The 20186-nt window shown below is 47.1% G+C and overlaps 1 protein-coding gene across 2 annotated transcripts in view; it reads right to left on the bottom strand.

The window, feature by feature from the left end:
* Positions 1-2503: 2503 nt before the first annotated feature.
* Positions 2504-20186, bottom strand: part of FDFT1 (farnesyl-diphosphate farnesyltransferase 1) — a 34058-nt gene continuing 16375 nt past the window's right edge. For both annotated transcript variants that reach the window (XM_082623483.1, XM_082623482.1), the window contains 5 exons: positions 18310-18438; positions 14345-14536; positions 11180-11356; positions 9906-10058; positions 2504-3387 (listed from right to left, as the gene is read on the bottom strand). In XM_082623483.1, coding sequence (XP_082479609.1) covers positions 3166-3387; positions 9906-10058; positions 11180-11356; positions 14345-14536; positions 18310-18438 — 873 coding nt within the window. In that variant the 3' untranslated portion in view covers positions 2504-3165. The remainder of the gene's footprint in view (positions 3388-9905; positions 10059-11179; positions 11357-14344; positions 14537-18309; positions 18439-20186) is intronic.

The raw sequence follows: 20186 nt of genomic DNA, 5'->3' as shown, positions 1-20186 counted from the left end.
AGATGACAGCTGGAAGTGACAGTGCCTTTTCGTTCTTTACATGGAGAAGGGCGTATTTTTGTTCAGATTTAGAAGGGTGAGCAAAGGTACTCCAACCTTTCCCGTTCCTTTAATAGGCATCAGAAACTGTACTTTGGAGCCTCAGGAGCGGTCCATGGACCAGCAGCATTGCCATCTCCGGGGTTCTTGCAAGAAATGCACAATTTGGGGCCAGACCTGAATCTGCATCTGTAGTTAACCAGGACTCCAGGGGACTCACGTTCACTATGGTTTGACGAACGCCTTAGAGCAGTGGTTCCCAAGCTGGTCTCCTGACCAGCAACATTTGTGTCACCAGGGAACTTGTTAAAAACGCAGGTTTAGGGGCACCTCCCCAGATGCACTGAGAAAGCATGGTCCTAGCAATCTGGAAACTTCAAGCAGTTCACTAAAGTTTAAGAACCAGCCTTAGAGCTCTGTTTCCAAAACTAAGAATAACCTCGGGCTTCCCTGGTGGTTAAGAATACACCTGCCAATGCAGGGGACATGGGTTCGAGCCCTGGTCCGGGAAGATCCCACATCCGGTGGAGCAACTAAGCCCGTGCGCCACAACTACTGAGCCTGTGCTCTAGAGGCCGTGCCCCGCAACGAGAAGCCACCGCAATAAGCCTACACGCAGCAATGAAGACCCAGTGCAGCCAAAAATAAATTTAAAAAATAATAACCTAGAATGCCTGTTAATTAACAAATGTCTAGCCACCCTTCCTCCTCCCCCTACAGCCCCAGCCGCAGATAAGGGGCTCAGTAGATAGAAGAGTGGGGCTTCCAGGTAGTTGTTTCCCAGGGCAGGGTGTGGGTGTGTGTGCAGGTCTCAGCTAGGGCTCCAGAAAGTTCCCCAAATGGGGTTAGGCTCTGTTAAGTTTCTTGATTTAAAGCCCTGGATGCAGATGGGTCAGATATTCCTCTGAGGAAAACTTAAAATCTCCCACTGTAAGTAGGAGTCACGTAGACTATGCCAAGGATGCTATACATTTAATTACTTACCTTAAAAGTCTGGAGTAGACGGTGGGGTTGCCAGATTCAGCAAATAAAAATACAGGATGCCGGGGCTTCCCTAGTGGCGCAGTGGTTGAGAGTCCGCCTGCTGATGCAGGGGACACGGGTTCGTGCCCCGGTCCGGAAATATCCCACATGCCGCGGAGCAGCTGGGCCCGTGAGCCATGGCCGCTGAGCCTGCGCGTCCGGAGCCTGTGCTCCGCAACAGGAGAGGCCACAACAGTGAGAGGCCCGCGTACAGCAAAAAAAAAAAAAAAAAAAACAGGATGCCAAATCAGATTTGAATTTCAGAAGTCATTTTTTAGTATCAATATGTCCTGTGCAGTATTTGGGACATAATTATACTAAAAAACCAGTTTATCCGAAATTCAAGTTTAACTGGGTATCCTGTATTATCTGGCAATTGCAGTAGAGAAGACATTTAGAAGGGAAATGTTCTTCCAAAGGAGTGGGCATGCGAGCTAAGACCTTGATAGCTTTACAGCTGGGAGGGACCTAAAAGATCATACAAACCACCAGAAGCTCAGAAAGCCCCACAGCTGAGCCAGGAGAGAAGCTTCTCACGCATCCACCTCAGACCAAGGCTCTTTCTGCCGGGTTGTCCCATGTCCTGCGTGAACTGCAGTAGAACTAATAGATTTCAACACACAGATCTGAACACCTTCCTTGGAATCGCAAACCAAGCTTTGATGCTTAAATTACTCACTGCTGAGCCTGGCTTAGAGCTGTGCTCTAAGTGGTAAGTGACTTTGGCTTCAATGTGGTGACTGGTTCATCCAGGACTGAGTCTCAAATGAACCACACAAAACAGTCCACGGTCAGGCGGCAGCAGTGGCCCACACGAGAAGAATCAGTGCAGGTACGTGTGTCCCAGTGCAAACCCAACGTTATTGCTGGAACAAAGCTCCTTCAGTGACTAAGTCACAACACAGAGAGCTGCAGCAAAAGAGGGCTGACCATACACTGCACACCAAGATCACAGCTTCGGGAAAGTAACACCCTGCGACAGGCATTCTCGGCCCGAGGGGCTTCTTCAAACACCCCCTCTGAGCTGAGACTCTCAGGGAGTCACTGGGTGGGCACAGCCCAAACCTCGGCGATGCTGGGGGGAAGAGGGAGGTGGACCACCGTGCTGGGGGAACCGGGCTAAGTGCCACTTGGCTTTCAAGCCAATCACCCGAAAACATCTTCTGCCTTTCTTGAGAAACAGAAAAAAACCCCAAAGCTGAAAACACCCTCCGAATGCAGTAAAATTTCTGAATGTAGCTAAGGGAATTAGCTGAAAGTAGAGCAGGCTGGCGGAGGTGATGCCTTTGCTCCCTTCCCGGCAGGCACAGCACAGGGTGGGGAGGCCGGGTCCCTGCTTCCCAGGAGCAGCAGTGGCCACCGTCCCTCAACCAGTAACTCCAGCCTGGAGTTCCATACCTGCCACGCTCATCCAGGCTTCAAGTGAACTGCCCTTGACAAATGCCGAGTAATTCAGTTCTTTATTATAAAAATCTCAAAAACGTCAGCCTTAACTGGAAACCAACCTGCTACGATGGGACCAAAGGCAATCCTGAAACCTAAATTCCCTTTAGAGGAGGAAACAATGCTCACCCCACCCAGAAGTTACTTCCTGGCCTCCACGTGCAGCAAACAGTCTGCATCCTTAGGAAACACGGGAATATTCCTAGAACTCTAAACATTCGCATCTACTACATTCAAGTCCACTGAAGAAAACAAAAGGATAAGAAAAACAGGAACAGAACAAAAGAAAATGCACTTCATTTTCTACTAGGATAGGTATTCAGAGGCTGCTTCAAATTAAATACATTTAATTCTAGCCCGTATTCACACTAAGTATGATCTCTCTGCAGGCCCAGATGCAGCCCTGACTGTGACCCACACAGTGGACACTCAGCCCTGTCACCCCGCCCAGGTGGGCACAGGTGAACACAGGCAGCCGAGGCTGAAGTGTCCCTTCCCTTTAATCTTATCTTCACCACATGTCACAGTTTCTAAAGGTCCAGGCCCACAGAGTTCTTTGAGGGATTAAGCAGGAGGGAAAAACGGGGAGAAGCCCACAGCCATCCCCAAAGAGAAGGTCAGTCCGTTTCCCGGGGTGTTGAGTCTCCCAACCGAGCCCGGTCAGTGTTCTCCAGTCTGAGCGTAGTCCTCTGTGACCCGGGACAGGGCGCTCAGATACTGCCAGCTCAGGGCCGCCAGGAGCATGACAAACGACAGGTAAATGGGCGAGTAGTGGCTCCGAGAGACGAGCTGACAGTTGGGAAGATTCTGTGTCCTGATCGTGGAGATGATCTGCCTTGTTTTAGTAGAACATGGGTCGGAGTTAGGGATTCTGTGATAAATCTGTGGAAGAAAGAGAAGAAAATAGTAAGTCCTAGGAACTTTATAAACATCTGTGTTCACTTCTTACTACAACCTGAAACAGCTAGGCATTTTATGCCCATTTTACCAGTGAGAAAAACTGAGGCTCAGAGAACACAAAAGTAATAACCCAAAGTCACTCCACTAATACGGCAGGATGTCAGCGGGGCCTGTGTGATCCCATGGGCCATCCCGGAGCAGCAGGGTGGCCCCACAGAGCCCCACCCCTGGAACCTCGCAGAGCCAGTGACGTCCACGTTGCTTGCTGAGGCTACAGCAGAGCCACACGGAGGAGGGAAACACACTGCACAGACCGGGCACGGGCACTGAGGAGAATGCGATGGACTCTGGGGTGTGCGCGGCAGGCGAGGACAAAGCAGGGCCCCCGAGAGTCACCCTGGAGGCACCCCCGTCCCTGCACACCCTCCCCTCCCAAAGCTCCGGAACCCCTGCTGAGCCCAGGCCGCCTCCCCACGCCTGCAAACGCTGCTCCTGCTTAGGTTAGGCCCTCCCATCGGAGCTTCCACATCGAGCCCCTGCCTCTGTGCTTGAACCCTAAAACCCACTCATCTGCCCCACCACGCCGTCACCAAAGAGACCTACAACCCCTTCTGCGTGACAGCCTCGGGGGTTCCTATCCCCGGCCGGGTGAGGCCTGAGCTCCCGAGCGTGCCCCTGGCCCTGCCCAGGCCCGCGCGCACACCAGTAACAGCTGCCTGGGATCGTCTTCCGTGTGCGATGCTGCTGCTTCTGTTCCCTCCCCGCTCACACCGTTCCCTCTGCCCCGGGAACGCTCCTCCCACGTGCCGTCGCCGGGCTGAGTCCCACCTCCACCCAAGTCTCGGCCTAGGTAGCTGTCTTCTACAGCACCTGGCCCGGATGCCCAGGTCGGGCCGAGGGCCCCCTCGGGTATATACTCTCCCCGTCGCCCACGCCGGGCCACCATCTGCGCGTCTCCCTGAATGGACCGAAGGCCTGAAGGCACCGCGGCTTCCTTGCCTTTCCATCTCCAGCCCAGCCCTGTGCCCAGCACACAGCAGGCCCTCGATTGACGTTTCCTGCCTCAAACCAACCGACCCAGAGGTCACTAAGGTGGGACGCGACGGGGACCTGAGCCCAGACGGAGGCAAAGCGGATGAAGGGGACGGAGCCGGCATCTATTAAATCATTATCTTCAGTTTGTCCATTACACAGTGTGCTTTTCCCACAAACGTTCTCTTATATTCTTGCCCCCCTCACCCCAAAAAGCACAGCTACAATTTAATACAGCGAGGAAATCAAAGCACACGCTGACAGGAATACGCCAATGACATCTAACATCTAACGCGATGCTATGAAGCACAGCTGCAGAGAGAAGACCACACGGGGATGAAACTATCATTTCTTCTCAAAAATTTTAGATGATCGAATTATGCTTATAAAAATAGGCAAAACAAAAATAAAGAAATCAAAATTCCCTTAAATTTTCCCCCCTCGCTTTGTCCTTATTAGCCTATACATATAAATGTACAAACCGTCACATATTAATACACACATTAATGTAATAATATGATACACTGGTGTAGTTCCTTTTATACCTCTTGCTACGCCCATATAAGCCTCTATACAAACACAAAACGTCATAGAGACGTATTATATAGTATACGTACTACATATGATTATATATGATGTACAAATATATGACTATATTATCCATATCAAATTATACATACAATTTTATTTAAAAATTAGATTACAAACATACTGTTCTATAATTTGACTTCCTTCACTCACATGATTTTTTATGGACATTTTTTAATGCTAGAACCCACAAAATAATGTCATTCTTTTTTTAAACACAAGCTGCATAGTATGAATGTACTACAATTTAATCAATTCATTCCCAACGAGGCATGAGGACAAAACGCTCCAATAAGCACTGCTGCACATTTTCTGGTTATTTTTTGTAGGTAAAGTTCTAGAAGCGCTTGGTCAGAGGGTAATGCGCACAAAATTGTGACAAGTATGAAAGCGTAACCAGAACAGCCAGGATGTGGAGATTCCTGAGGTGGCTTAGGGAGAACAGACGACGACATGCAACAGCCTCCAGGCCACCTGGATTCCACGATTACGTGAAAGGCAATGTCATCAGACAACAAAAAGAAGCTAATGAGCAAGGCCAGAGCTGGAGGAGCCGGAGAGCCCTTACGTGGTGAGGAAACACGAAAATCAAGAACGAACCCCAGGAAACACCAGCAGCAGGAGCCAGAGGACCAAGGAGCAGGCAGAGGGGTAAGAGGTTGAACTGGGGTCAAGTGTCACAGAAGCCAAAAGAGGAAAGGGCTTCAAGGTGAGAGACCCACAGTGTCAAACAATACAGTGGGATCAGCCAAGAGTAAAGAAAGTGCTCATGAGATTTGTGTGCTGGGTTGGGGGGAGGGGGTGTGTGTGTCATCAAATCACTTCGGTAAGAAAAGTTCTAATGACAAAGGTAGGAAACAAAAGTTACCATGAAGAGGCTGAGAAAAAAAAAGGGAATCAATAACATTAAGAACACGTGCCCTGGGACTTCCCTGGTGGTGCAGTGGTTAATACTCCACGCTCCCAATGCAGGGGGCCCAGGTTCAATACCAGGTCCAGGAACTAGATCCCACATGCATGCCACAACTAAGAGTTTGCATGCCACAACTAAGGGGCCCTTGAGCCGCAACTAAGGAGCCCACCTGCCGCAACTAAGACCCGATGCAACCAATTAAATAAATAAATAAATATTTTAAAAAAGAAGAAGAAGAAGACCTGCCCTTTCAAGAAGCTTAGCTGTGAAGGAAAGGAGAGGGAGCGGGGAGGCAGAGAGAGCTGAAGTCCAGGAGGAGTTAGCATGTGCCCGCTGTCTGCAGGGACTGACCTGAGCGCAGATATACACTGAGAGGCAGGGGCGGGGGAGAAAGGCGGAGGAGCTCAGGCAAGAGGGCAGGAGGGAAAGAGTGCTGAGATGGGGGTCAGGACACAGACAAAAGTGCAGCGAGGTCAGACATCCCATCGCAAATTCACAGCATCCAATCCTGAGTTCACGGCATCCAAACCCAAATTCACAGCATCCAGTTCCATACTTGCTCACAGGGTTAAATACACAGCTGGCTGAGAACGAGGTAGGGAGCTAGAGCCGTGCTCTTGAAACTGTGTTCACAGGAGCCACCTGGGCATCCTGCTATGGGCACATTCTGACTCAAGGACTGAAACGCTCACACGCTGGCAGGGGACGCAGAAGCCGGGAGGAGGACCACACTCTGAGTCACAAGGACCCACAGGGACTGAGAGGACCGGCCAGAGCCAAACGGGAAGCTCCACCCGCTTGAAGAAGTTGGCCCTTGCCAAGGAATCATCTTTGGCAGAGAAGGAAATAAAAGTTTCTGGCTGTTTGCCTGAGCATTTGTTTCTGCCCCGGAATAGCTGGTTGAGCTTCTCACCAGCTGCCAGGTAGCCAGACTGGTTTCCAGCTGAGGCTGCTCCAGAGGATGAGGGCCTGAGGGGCAGCTCCCCTGCTCAGAGGATCTGGCTTCGCTCCACCTCGTCCTTTACAACTTAGAGCTGCAAGAGGAGAACTCTGAAGTCCCCTGCAGGTGCGTCACTGCTACAACCAGGGACCTGAGGGGTAAATGTCTTCCCGTCTTACTGCAAAGGACAGACGTGCTCAGTGAGGAGACACGGGAGTAAGTTAACGTCTGGCCACCAGCAAAATGCCTGACAATGTGTGGACCTCATACAAAAAGTCTTCATTTGAAATTGTATTGACAAAATGTCCTTGGGCTCCCCTGGTGGTGCAGTGGTTAAGAATCCGCATGCCAATGCAGGGGACACGGGTTAGAGCCCTGGTCCGGGAAGATCCCACATGCCATGGAGCAACTAAGCCCATGTACCACAAGTACTGAGCCTGCGCTCTAGAGCCCGAGAACCACAACTACTGAGCCCGCGTGCCACAACTAATGAAGCCTGTGCTCCGCAACAAGAGAAGCCACCACAATGAGAAGCCCGTGCACCGCAACGAAGAGTAGCCCCCGCTCTCCGTAACTAGAGAGAGCTTGCGCGCAGCAACGAAGACCCAATGCAGCCAAAAAAAAAAGTCCTTAAGGCTGATACTAAAACCATTATCACGTTCTATACTTGAGACTTAGAAATTTTCAGTTTTTTGAGTCAAATCAACTTATCAGTATTTCCTCCAAAATACCCTGAGTTTCACTAGAGTAGTTTTATAGACTTTAAAAAAAACACTCATTTATTTATTTGGCTGCGCCGGGTCTTAGTTGCGGCATGCGGGATCTGCGTTGCCACGTGTAGGATCTTCGCTGCGGCATGTGTGTGGGATCTAGTTCCCCGACCGGGGATTGAACCCAGGCCCCCTGCATTGGGACCATGGAGTCTTAACCACTGGACCACCAGGGAAGTCCCTAGAGTAATTTTAAACAAAATAATTCATGCCCTAGATCAGAGGTCAGCAAACTTTTCCTTAAAGGTCCAAGAAAGTATTTTCAGCTTTGTGGGCCCCCTCTGTTACAGCCACTCAGCTCTGCTGCTGTAGAGCCCTGAGAAGCCACGGACAATACGGAAACAAATGGGCATGGCTATGTCCTAATAAAAAGGCATTTACAAAATCAGGGGGTCAGCCAGTCCTGCTCTAAATCAAACTGTGAATCATAACTGTAGTCTGCCCAGCCCTGCCCTAAATCAAACTGTGAATCACAACTAGATTTAATTCCAGTAGTTAAGGAAAATACCTAATAAAATCTGAAGTTTAATATAGTATGGAACTGCCTACCACAGTTTTTAAAACATCGTTTTCTAAAATCAGTGATCAGAATAAAACTGCAAAACTAAAATATTCTCTGAACTACAAACCATATAGAATGTTTCTAATTTACATAAAATGGAGAAACAGTGACTAAAAAAGGCACTATTCAGTTTAGAAAGGGTAATTCAAGCCCTTAGAATCATGGTGAACAGTGTAGGCTCTGAAGTCAGCCAGACCTGGGTCCAAATTCTGGCCCCAGCCGTGGGGTTAGGGCCTCAAATTTCCTTGACATTAATAGTATCCACCTATTTGGCTGCTATGCCAGGCACAGAGTATGCCCCAAATAAGTGCTGGCTAAACAGTGAACCCCAATCTCCCAAGTCTCGTCAGCAGCAGTTTTTTGGTCAATGGCTGAACATATTCATCTAGTCAGTAAAAGAATTTTAGGATTTTTAAAAAATCTAATTTTTCTCTTATACCTTCTATATAGGTGCCTCAGGCAGAAATGCTGAGGTGCAAAACTTGGCAGGTGCAAGACAGGGAGGAAATACAAGAAGAAGGTGCAATGGAAATCAGAGGAAGGAGTTGTTTTGTAGAATTCTGTTTAGATGAAACTGCTGCTACAAATCTCATCCCTGTCAAAGCATAACCGGGGGACCGGAAGGGTCAGAAAACTAGGGGCAGCAGTGACCTGCAGGGAGGGAGACCGTGTGTTTTCATCTCCTTCTGCAGTATTTCGGTCTTCAGTAAGAACCAGCCTAAGGATTGCGGGTGTCTACGCACCAGATGGCAGGAGCCGCTCACACCCCAGTGTGACAATCAAAGATGTCTCCACGGGCCTCCCTGGTGGCGCAGTGGTTGAGAGTCCGCCTGCCGATGCAGGGGATACGGGTTCGTGCCCCGGTCTGGGAGGATCCCATGTGCCGCGGAGCGGCTGGGCCCGTGAGCCATGGCCGCTGGGCCTGCGCGTCCGGAGCCTGTGCTCCGCAACGGGAGAGGCCACAACAGTGAGAGGCCCGCATACCGCGAAAAAAAAAAAATAAATAAATAAAAGATGTCTCCACACATGGCCAAGTGTCCCCCAGGGGAGGGAGAAGCTGAATCACCGCCATTTGAGAAGCCCCGCTCCAGGGCCTGGCGAGTAGAGTTCTAGCCTCTAAGAAAAAGTTCTTTTGAACCAAGTCATGTATTACACCCTCCAGAGCTGGAGATTTGACTAGAACAAGCACGTTCTGTTTTACAGGATGGTTTGGGCATCTGAAATGAGATCTGCATTAGAAAATTTAGAAATAGCTGCAGCTTGATGGTTTTCCTTTGCTGAATTCCCCACGATGGTTTCTCAGTTGAGGTCCCTGCCATAGTGGAAAGTACTGGACCGGGTGTCGGGAGTGTGGCCTGGGGTCCTAGATCCACTCAGTTAGATGCTGTGTCAGCAGCCACAGCCTCGGCTTCACACGCCTCAGTCGTGAGACAAGAAGCCTGGTTGGCCTCTAACTTCATCTTCCGGCTCAAAAAATATGATTCTCCTGGGAGCTCCGTCCTAAGGCCTGGCTTCCTTTATCCCCTCTGACCAGGGCACCGGGCAGCTCCCAACACCCGGCTCTCTGTGCCTGTTCTTCCAAATGAAGGACACCAGCCCGTCCAACACCAATGCCGTAACATTGTGAGCTGTTAAGATCATCTAATTTCCAAACATGAAATGTTTAAATAGTGATATTATGAAATGAAAGCCCACCTCTTCCATGTACTGGTGTATTATAGCTTTTACAGCTGGCATGTTGGTGGCATCCATCATCAGGGTGACTGCTTGCCCTTTTCGTATCTTCACCACCCCTTTGAATACCTGCTGATTATTGTAACAGGCAGCCAGAGTGGCAATGGCCATGACCTACAGATAATGAGAGAGAGAGAAAACACTAATTCATCTCATTTCATGAAAAAAAGTGAGAAACTGCACTGTAAGCAATCATCATGAGAAGGGAAGAGAACCTTCGGTAGAAAGTGCCAAAGGGCTAAGATGCAACTAACCAAGAGAAAATACCCACAAAGAAAGCATGTCAAGACTTCTCCCTTTCCCATGTTTCCCTTTCTCAGCAAAACACAGAATCAAGTGCCCTTTGCAGTCTTGAATAATTCTATAGTTTAGTCACGATATTTCCTTTTTATTTGGAAAAAACAAACACAAGCCAATGTAACATTTTCCATGCTGGGGCAATGGGTTATTAGATCTGAAAAATAGATATTCCAAAATAATATCTGGAAAGTTTTTTCTATTTTGTTTTTTCTCCCTATTTTTCCTACAATGAACATAATCATTATACATTGAAAAAAAAAAAAAAAGTAGCATGGGGGTGGCAGGGGACAAAAGAAAGGGGGCTGTGTAGTTTCCCATGCTCAAAGGTAAATTATTTCTAGGATAGATGGAAACATAAGTCTGGCATAGAGTTTAGTTCCATCAACTGGTCAGATTGGTCATGAGAACAAGACGAAACCATGTTTCCAACTCAGTTAAATCTTATAACTTTCTTCATTTTATTTGAGTTAAAACCGGAAATAACTGGTAAAGACATTTAAAAAGTATAAGCTCCTAGGTCCATAGGACCAGGTTCTGTTATCCCAAGATCTGGGAAAAGGACAGCCAAAATTAGGTCCTTAAATAAGACTTTTTAGTAACAGCTTCACCTGTGTTTCACCCAGCACTCCTCATAAATCTGACTCAAAGCCCTACATTTAATTGTGAGGATAAGCATCAAACTAACTCGTTTAGAAAAAAGGGTTCTAGAAGGTTCTGGAAAGAAGCAGGCTTAACCTCCAGGCTGACCTGAGTGTGATGGCCATGGGGCAGAGGGGAGGTGTTGTGAACGTGCCTGCCCCTGACAGAAGAAAATACACTAGAGTCATTTTTTTGAGGAACCACATTCCTGAATACACAGACCGAAACAGTACACGCATTCTAGGCATGCCATCCCCAGCACGCCACCCCGACCCCTCGGCCTCCCCGATCCACACCTGTGGAATAGCACAGAAGTTGAATATGCTCTGGTTTCTAAGTCGTGAAAGGTAAGTGATGACGTCAGGGATGTGGTGCAGCGTGCCGGCTATGAGCTCATTCAGGCACTGCACGGCCAAGTCCATGTTCTCTGGCTTGGCAAAGTCACCCAGCTTGTTCACATACTTGCTCCAAGCCTAGGCAGATAAGATGGAAAGACAGATCAGCACGTGCACAGGGGAGCGGTGTACAAGTCCCAGGAAAGGATCTTTGTGTGTAAGAACTGCGATATACAAAGCCTGTCTTAGCTGCTGCCAAGCCCGTTTTAACCGCTAGGCAATGTCCATCAGGACTACAGTCAAGACCTAATCGTAATCAAGGGTGAGTTAGGTATTTGGGAAAGCGTCCCTTTGGGACGATCAGTGCAGCATGTAGTAAGCAATACTTTGATGACCTCAGGCCAAAGAGGCCTCCTTATTTGCAAGGCATTGGTCCGTTCCCGAAAACATAACCAGCTATGACAAAGTCAGCTACAACACCGCTGCAAGCTAAACACTAAACGTTCTCAAGATGGCCGCGGCCTCAAAATAAGGAGCGATGAACATTACGTTCCCAGTTCTGATAAGAACACTGCTGAACAGGCGTATCTGGGGAAATGAGCTGAGTCTCGACTGTAAGAACACTACCTCCTCGACCTCAGTGACCTGAAGATGAAATAACATCCTCAACTCCAACAATAGAATGGGTTTGATGATCTTTAATAGTATTTAGAGGATTTTCTGAAGCTAGCAAATAATGTACTTTTATCCTTGGGTATTCTTAAGCTTCCTAAAGAACAACGCTTACTGTAACTTTATACACTCCCCCAAATAAATGACTAGGCCTAAAAGGACTAAGAGATTCTACGGTAAGTCACATTTGCTATCCATTCTTAATTTGCACCTAAACCCACTCAGATTGCTGGTACTAGATTGTCCTGCAGAACCTGGAGAAAAACGTTAACGAGCGCCTACGTTTCCATCCACCAGCTTCAACAGTTACTGACACTTGGCCAAGCCTGTTCCAGCTATACAGCCCCAGCCCCCAAATTATTTTAAATTAAAGCCCTAATATATCATTTTATCCACAAATACTTCATTACGAATATCCAAAAGACTAGGAACCTTTCTTGTACATATATCTTATCACAACTAAAAAGTTAACGATAAATATTTAATACAAATTATCCAATTAGCAGTCCTATTTTCCCACTGTCTAATTTTCTTTCCACTTGGTTTCTTCCAGTAAGGACCTAAACGAGATTCATATGTTGCATCTGGTTGATGTCACATAGGTCTCGCTGCTCAGTTTTTATTTCACCCCTCAATGGGGGCCCAATCCTGGAAGAGAATCCTGACTGGTCTGGGTCCACGTCCAGTTCAAGGGGGCCAATGCACTCCAGCTCTTCCAGGCTTCCCCATGGCCCCCGTGGACTCGCCCACAGCCAGAGAAGGAACACCCATTCCTGTTTCACCTGCTCTTCTCAAGTGGGTCCGTCCCACTGTCCACTCCTGCCTTCGGGTCTGAGACACCCTGTAGCCACCTTGGCTTTGTCCTGCACAGGTTTTGCACGTTTTGTTTTTGGAGCTGGTGTTCTGTCTGCACCCATTTGTGTTCTGGAGTTCCTGGGGATGCTTTGTCACTTGTGCTTCTGGACATGCTATCCATTGTTTTGGATACATCTGTTTCAGTTTTTTGGTTGAGTTTTTTTCAATCTTTTTTTTTTTTTTTTTTGGTGAGAATCTGGGAAAATCCAAACACTATGACGCTGCCACCATCACAGTTTTACAAAATACAAAATTCCAGCTAATAAATGCGGAAAGGATGACAGAATTAAGAGAGCACCATTCAGCATCTCCACTGATAACGGATCCAGGCAGTGACCACCAAGGAGGAGAGGAAGAACCCATCACGTATACGGAAAAGAAGAGTAAGTTATCGTGAGATTTTCAACAGACGGTCTTAAAGCAGGAGAACATGGAGTAACACATTTAAGAAACTCGAAAATGTGAGCTAAAAACTTTATATGCAGAAAAAGTGACCTTGAAGTATAAAGGACAAACTATTACCAACATGTATAAACATAGGGAAGTACTGTTCTTTTTTTTCTTCAAAATTCATAAATATTAATGGACTTCCCTGGTGGTGCAGTGGTTAAGAATCCACCTGCCAATGCAGGGGACACGGGTTCAAGCCCTGGTCCGAGAAGATCCCACGTGCCACGGAGCAACTAAGCCCGTGCACCACAACTACTGAGCCTGCACTCTAGACCCCACGAGCCACAACTTTCTCTAGTTGCAGTGAGTAGAGGCTACTCTTCATTGCGTTGTGTGGGCTTCTCATTGCGGTGGCTTCTCTTGTTGTGGAGCACAGGCTCTAGGCGCGCAGGCTTCAGTAGTTGTGGCACGTGGGCTCTAGAGCGCAGGCTCAGTAGTTGTGGCGCACGGGCTTAGCTGCTCCGCGGCACATGAGATCTTCCCGGACCAGGGCTCGAACCCGTGTCCCCTGCACTGGCGGGCGGATTCTTAACCACTGCGCCACCAAGGAAGTCCCTAGGATACCATTTGATGGATTAAAACAAAAGGTAAATGCTGGGGTAAAATCAGGAGACAGTCATAAGATTTCCTAGCTTTCCTTCTGAATAAAATCAATGTCAAAGTCCTCCCTTTCCCTGTCCATTTTAAATTAAGTCAAAGATCCACTCGTCTCTGATAATGAACATCTGCAGTGGGTGCCCATCTGGTGCCTCTTCTTGCCATAGAGTCCTTCCTTCCTGGAGGAAATCCATTCTACATGCGTGGGCAGACACACCCCAGGTCTAGACTGAGTGCTCAATGCTCTGGCTACTAACTGATTAAGGGATGGGCATAGGAACCAAGCCTATGAGTGAGTCATGGGACGTTATACCCACCACTGGACAAAGCCTGTCCAAGAGGTAGAAAGGGGACAAAGCCTTATTACACAGTCTGAATCCCTGGATGCAGCCCGTCCCCCTGAAGCAAACTAAATCCTAACCTAGTCTACACCGTCTCCTATGCTAAGGGAGCTTGATTCGTGTTTCTGTCACTTGCAACCAAAAGGGTTTAATGTTTTGTTGTCAGAGAGCATTCAAAAGTATTTCTCCCCAAATCCCCTGAACCTATTACCTCTTGAGGCCAGAACTCTCTTCCTTCTCGCTGGTCTTCCAGATAATCACGGATGATGTTTGTTTTCTGCAGAAACAGGCCCATAGAGTTGGCAAGCTCTGTGTCTTCACCAATTAAGGGATCTTCTAACTCTGAGGCCGAGAACAGACGAGAAAGGCCAATTCCCACCAGCCCAGCAACATAGTGACAGTACTGTAAAAGACGATTTTTAAAATACTTTAATATTGAAACTTTTACTAAAACAGAAATGCCAGAGATCATTAGCTACAAAAAACCAGGTTCCAAAAAGAATGTAAAAGATCTCATTTTGCTTAAAAGAACCACATTATACACCATGTACATGTAAGGAGGAAAAAACATTCCAAGAAGGATGTGCACAAACGACTTAACCAAAGTGATCTCTGGCTCATGTGATGTTTCTGTTTTTTTCATTTTTTTTTTTTTTTACTGTATTTTCTATATCTGTACAATGTACATGCACTGCTTCTAGAATAAAAGGTTATTGAAAAAATAAACTAGTACAGTAAACTTTTTGATATCCCAAATTGGGAGTGAAGGCCATGAGGGAATAAGGAATATTCTAACAGAAACTAGAATACTAAGTAGAATTTAATCTTGAAGACATTTTAAGATCCTGCAGTGTCTCAAGATCCTCATTAAGTAAAAGAACATAGTGGTAGTACTTTTTTTTTTACATAACAAGGATGTGTTTTATTTATTTTTTAAATATAGTTTCCTAAGTTATTCACTCATTTAAAAAAAAATTTTTAATTAATTAATTAATTTAGGCTGTGCTGGGTCTTAGTTGCGACACTCGGGATCTTCAGTTGTGGCATGCAGGATCTTCAGTTGTGGCATGCAGGATCTTTGGTTGAGGCATGCAGACCTCTTAGTTGCGGCATGCATGTGGGATCTAGCTCCTTACCAGAGTTCGAACCCGGGTCCCCTGCAGTGGGAGCGTGGAGTCTTACCCACTGGACCACCAGGGAAGTCCTCAAGGATGTGTTTTAAGCATGCTGCATATTCGGTCCTTACACACATCTTCTGGGGCACATTCAATAATTATCACCATTGTGCAGGTGCAGAAACTGAGGCACAGAGACATCACTTAACTTGCACGAGATCACTCATCTGGCCAGTCAGAGGCCAGGGATTCTCAGCCAAGCCGTATGGCTTCAGAGGCAGTGTTTAACAACTTTGCTAAAACTCTGCCTTTCTCTCAAATGAAATCTGAGTAAATGTAAATCTTAATTGTCAAAGAAGTTTTTTTCTATACAAGTGGTTTGTCAAAGCTGTCCTCCCCGGAGAAGAGTATTCCAAGACAACTCAATGGAATACTCTTCGTTTTTAAATTGAAATATAGTTGATTTACAATATTGTATTACTTAAAGCAATACGTTTATAAAATGAATGTCCATTAGACAACTTAAGAAGTGAAGAGGAGTTAAAGAAGGTACCCTCTGCAGCAAAGACCAGAGTAGAGAGTGTCTCTGGTTGAAAGTAATACAGGGCTTCCCTGGTGGTGCAGTGGTTAAGAATCCGCCTTCCAATGCAGGGGACAAGGGTTCGAGCCCTGGTCTGGGAAGACCCCACATGCTGTGGAGCAACTAAGCCCATGCGCCACAACTACTGAGCCTGCGTGCTATGGCTACTGAAGCCCGCACGCCTAGAGCCCGTGCTCTGCAACGAGAGAAGCCACTGCAATGAGAAGCCCGCGCACCACAATGAAGAGTAGCCCCTGCTCGCCGCAACTAGAGAAAGCCCGTGCGCAGCAACGAAGACCCACGCAGCCAAAAATTAATTAATTAATTAACTAATTGTTTTTTTAAAAAGAAAGTAATACAAAGTCACAGACTAATCAAGGGGTACGATGAAATGGTAGAAAAAGCACTTGAAATACGTTCTAGGAGAGGAAGGATCTGGAAAGAGTAAAGATATGCTGAAATCAGAGAGAAAGCAGCCGTGGACAACTACACGAAATTTTTAAAAGACTTACTAGAAATTAATAAAAACATTACATATTACATTACAACATCCATATTGCTGTCCAAGGAAAAGTATATTTTATGTTAAGATAACAGTTCTTGGGGTAGAAGTACTCCTAGAATGGAGGTATTCATTTTCCTCTAAAGTGGAAGGAAAAGAAAAATCTTTACAAGTATTCAGTTTTATCTGATCAGAACTTCTATTCAACAGCCTATAATTAAGTTTCCTGAACAGACCTGCACGGCAGAAAAGGCAGTTACTGTGCTGATAACCAGCGCTGGTTCGTGGCCAGGAGTTTCAGCTTTAACTGTAAATTCATAAACTGATATTCTGGCAGCAGCCACACTCACGCTAACTCGTGGAGCACAAACCACCAGTTCCTAAGATGCCGTCCTCAAGTTCTGAGTCGTGAAAAATGAGGAGGCCAGACCTTGGACCTACACTCACTCGATGAATATGCAGCAGCATCTCTTCTGGGATCCTAACCTAAACACTATTAGAGACACAAAATATATACACAATTTAGACGTTTAAAATGTCTCTGCTTCCATTGAGGTGATGAGTAAGTCTCACAGAGGCCATGCCTATGGAAAATGGGCAAGACCCCCTCCCCTCCTATCTTGTATTTTGAGTCAAGTTTAGTCCCCGTAGTCAATTACGTCACTTTGTCCGCAGAAGCACGCTCTCCCCAACCCCTGGCCGACGTCCTTCACAGCTGCTGGTCAGGGATAACCTCTGGCCAGATGGAAGCCAGTATAATTGTATCTGCCACATCATCTGCTCTCACAGCCCTTTCCAGCTGCTCTGTCCCTGGAGGAAGACAACCTGGGCCCCCCAGGGGCTCCTGCGGTGTACCTCCACGTATGTGCACCTACGAGCGCCATAAAAAGAGGTAGGCGGACGTCAAGAAACCTGGAACCTCTCGCATCGTCTTATTTGTATGAAAAGATGATGGGGAAGGAGGAGCGGGTATTAGAAAGGCACTCACTCCCCAGCGTAATGCAACTATGATCCAAGTTAGTGCCTTGGGATCCTCGTGAACCGTTTTGTTTCTGAGGAAACAGACACAGAATATAATTTAACAGTCTGATACCTACTCCTAAGTAAATGGGGCCAAGGTGGCACTGAATTTAAAAGTAAGCTCGTGGGGACTCCCTGGTGGTCCAGTGGCTAAGACTCTGCGCTCCCAATGCAGGGGGCTTGAGCTCGATCCCTGGCTGGGGAACTAGATCCCGCATGCCACAAGTAAAGACCCAGCATGCTGCAAGTAAGACCCAGCACAGCCTAAATAAAGAAATGTTAAAAACGAACAGAAACCCAAATTTCATTTTAAAAAAAAGGAAGCTTGTGTTATGAAGGAACTGGAAATGACTCAGAAACACACACGCGTGCTCAGTAAAGGAAAAAAAAATAGAAGACACATTTTAAGATGTGAGAACTACTGATGTCTCTATATTACATGCAATACTTTGGTCATTAACCTCAAATTTCACAGCAAGTCAGAGCCACTTTCATCAGCTTAATGTTTGCACCTCTGGGACGAGTTATATCTGCTTTGGCCTAACTCAGTGGTCCCCAACCTTTTTGGCACCAGGGACCGGTTTCGTGGAAGACAGTTTTTCCACGGACAGAGTGGGGGTGGGGGGATGGCTAATGCCAGCGACGGGGAGCAGCAGATGAAGCTCCGCTCGCTCGCCCGCCGCGCACCTCCTGCTGGGCGGCCCGGTTGCTAACGGGCTGTGGACCTGTACCGGTCCACGGCCCAGGGGTTGGGGACCCCTGGCCTACCTTGACGATAAACTCCCCAGAGCAACGATTATTCCAGGTATGACTACACGAAAGCCCCTGTTAAGTGTTTATGTGGAGACATTACAGCTGGGCTGTGGAACCACCCCTTGTCCCCCGGCCCGAATGTCACAGTGAGCACTGCCAGTTCATCAGTGCCACTCACACCGACAACGCTCCACAGGGACACTAACCTTGTCCCACTCCTGTTCAGACCTCACACGCTTATCCAGAAACTCTGCCATCCCAAATCCCATCTTCCGGCAAATGTCAACAATCACTGTTTGGTATTTCTCAGCCAGATTTCGAAACTCCAGGGAGATCTGAAATGGAGGTCATAAAAAACAGAAAATATGAAATACGTATTAAAACTGGGAACCAACAGGGTACCTACAGATCATAAGGCAAAGCAACAACAGAACTCATTAGGGAAGACTCCCAAACGATCCAGCTGTAAGTCTAACATCTAGATTATGCTAGCTTTCTACATATTGAGTAAGTTCGGCAAATTTCATCAATATTAAAACAGAAGGGTACAGAAATGCTAAAGTTTCTAGACTCAAAAGAAGATTCAGGGAATTCCCTGGCGGTCCAGGGGTTAGGACTCCAAGCTCTCACTGCTGAGGGCCCGGGTTCCACCCCTGGTCAGGGAACTAAGATCCCACAAGCCTCGGGGCAAGCCCCCCCCACCCCCCCCCAAAAAAAAAAGATTCATAGTCTTATTATACGCTCATCTTCCCACCTAATGAGAAATGAGATAATTCAACATAAAACTGGACGTAAGTGTAAGAATTTTAGGAAGAACGCCTCAGTTGCAGACAAGCCTCATGATAATGAAGGTTCATGTGTGCAAACATGTCTTGGGCACGTCCTACCCAACAAGCACTGTGGTGACTGGGATGCACAGCCGGGAGGTGACCAGAAACTCCGCCCCCAGAGCTTATGTTCTAGCACGGAGACCAGCCAACCGTTGTCTATCCTCAGTTCGCGAATTCACACCATGAAGCTACAGTGTCTCCCTACTATAAGGCTACACTTTGCTAATTCCTTAAACAACTCAGTTTAGTTCAATCTGCAGCAGGCTATCCAACATTTCTTTTTCATAGCCCAAGCTTTAATGTCGAAAAGTACTATTGAAGTGCTTAAAAGTCACTGCTACTGTACAAGTATCTTGCTTAAGTTCAAAGAAGTGTCTGTAGGTTATCAAAATAGAATATACTGGGTTGGCCCAAAAGCTCGTTCGGGTTTTTCCGTAAGATGGGATGAAAACCCGAACGAACTTTTTGGCCAACCCAAAAAACCACCGTGAAACTTCTCAAATAATATGCTATCAACACACAATACTGAAAACAGTGAATAGATTTTGCTGCGCTTCCGAAGTGTGAGAAATACCTGGTCTATGTTTACAGAAAGGTTAGAGAAACTCCCTCAGGAAACACCTAAATTTAAGGACCTGAGGGAAACCCAGAGGACTGCAGGGCACTGAAGGGGTTCAGAAGCCTAAGATCCTTTAGGATTATTCTGATGAACATAAACTGTTAACCCCCCAAATTCCATAAAACCAAACTGATCTCTCCAGAACTGTTCTCTCCAGAACAGCTGTTCCAAGACAAAGCCAAAAGGTAATTCCCACGTGGACTGAAGCAAACGAACAGCTCTACCAAAGGTCATTTGAATCCCTGAATCTCCCGAGGACCTGGTCTTTCAACAGATCCCAGGCTGGGTCACTTCTATTTATAGGAGGGGAAAGGCCAGCGAGCTGGGGGAGGAGCGGCTTAGGCTTGAAAGCAAAGGCTCCAAAATAAACACTTCACTGCTGGATGTGAACCAACTTCAACTCTTGGGTACTTACTACATCATTATATAATTCAAAACATGAAAACAACAATATCTAGGGAGGAGTGAGTGACCATGAAGAGCTCTACAGTTCTCCCAGAAACCTGAGGGAGGGTGGGGAGGGAGGGGCCCGACTGCCCCAGGCAGCTCTGCCTGAGAGGTCAGCCAGGAGGGGCTTTTCCTTGTCCCTCCAGGGAATTCTGTTTCCCAGCTACAGTACACTTCTAGGTCCCGG

The sequence above is a fragment of the Mesoplodon mirus genome, assembly GCF_964341445.2.
Source record: "Mesoplodon mirus genome assembly, chromosome: 1".
In the NCBI taxonomy this organism is placed as follows: domain Eukaryota; kingdom Metazoa; phylum Chordata; class Mammalia; order Artiodactyla; family Ziphiidae; genus Mesoplodon; species Mesoplodon mirus.
This window is presented reverse-complemented; position numbering and strand designations above follow the sequence as displayed.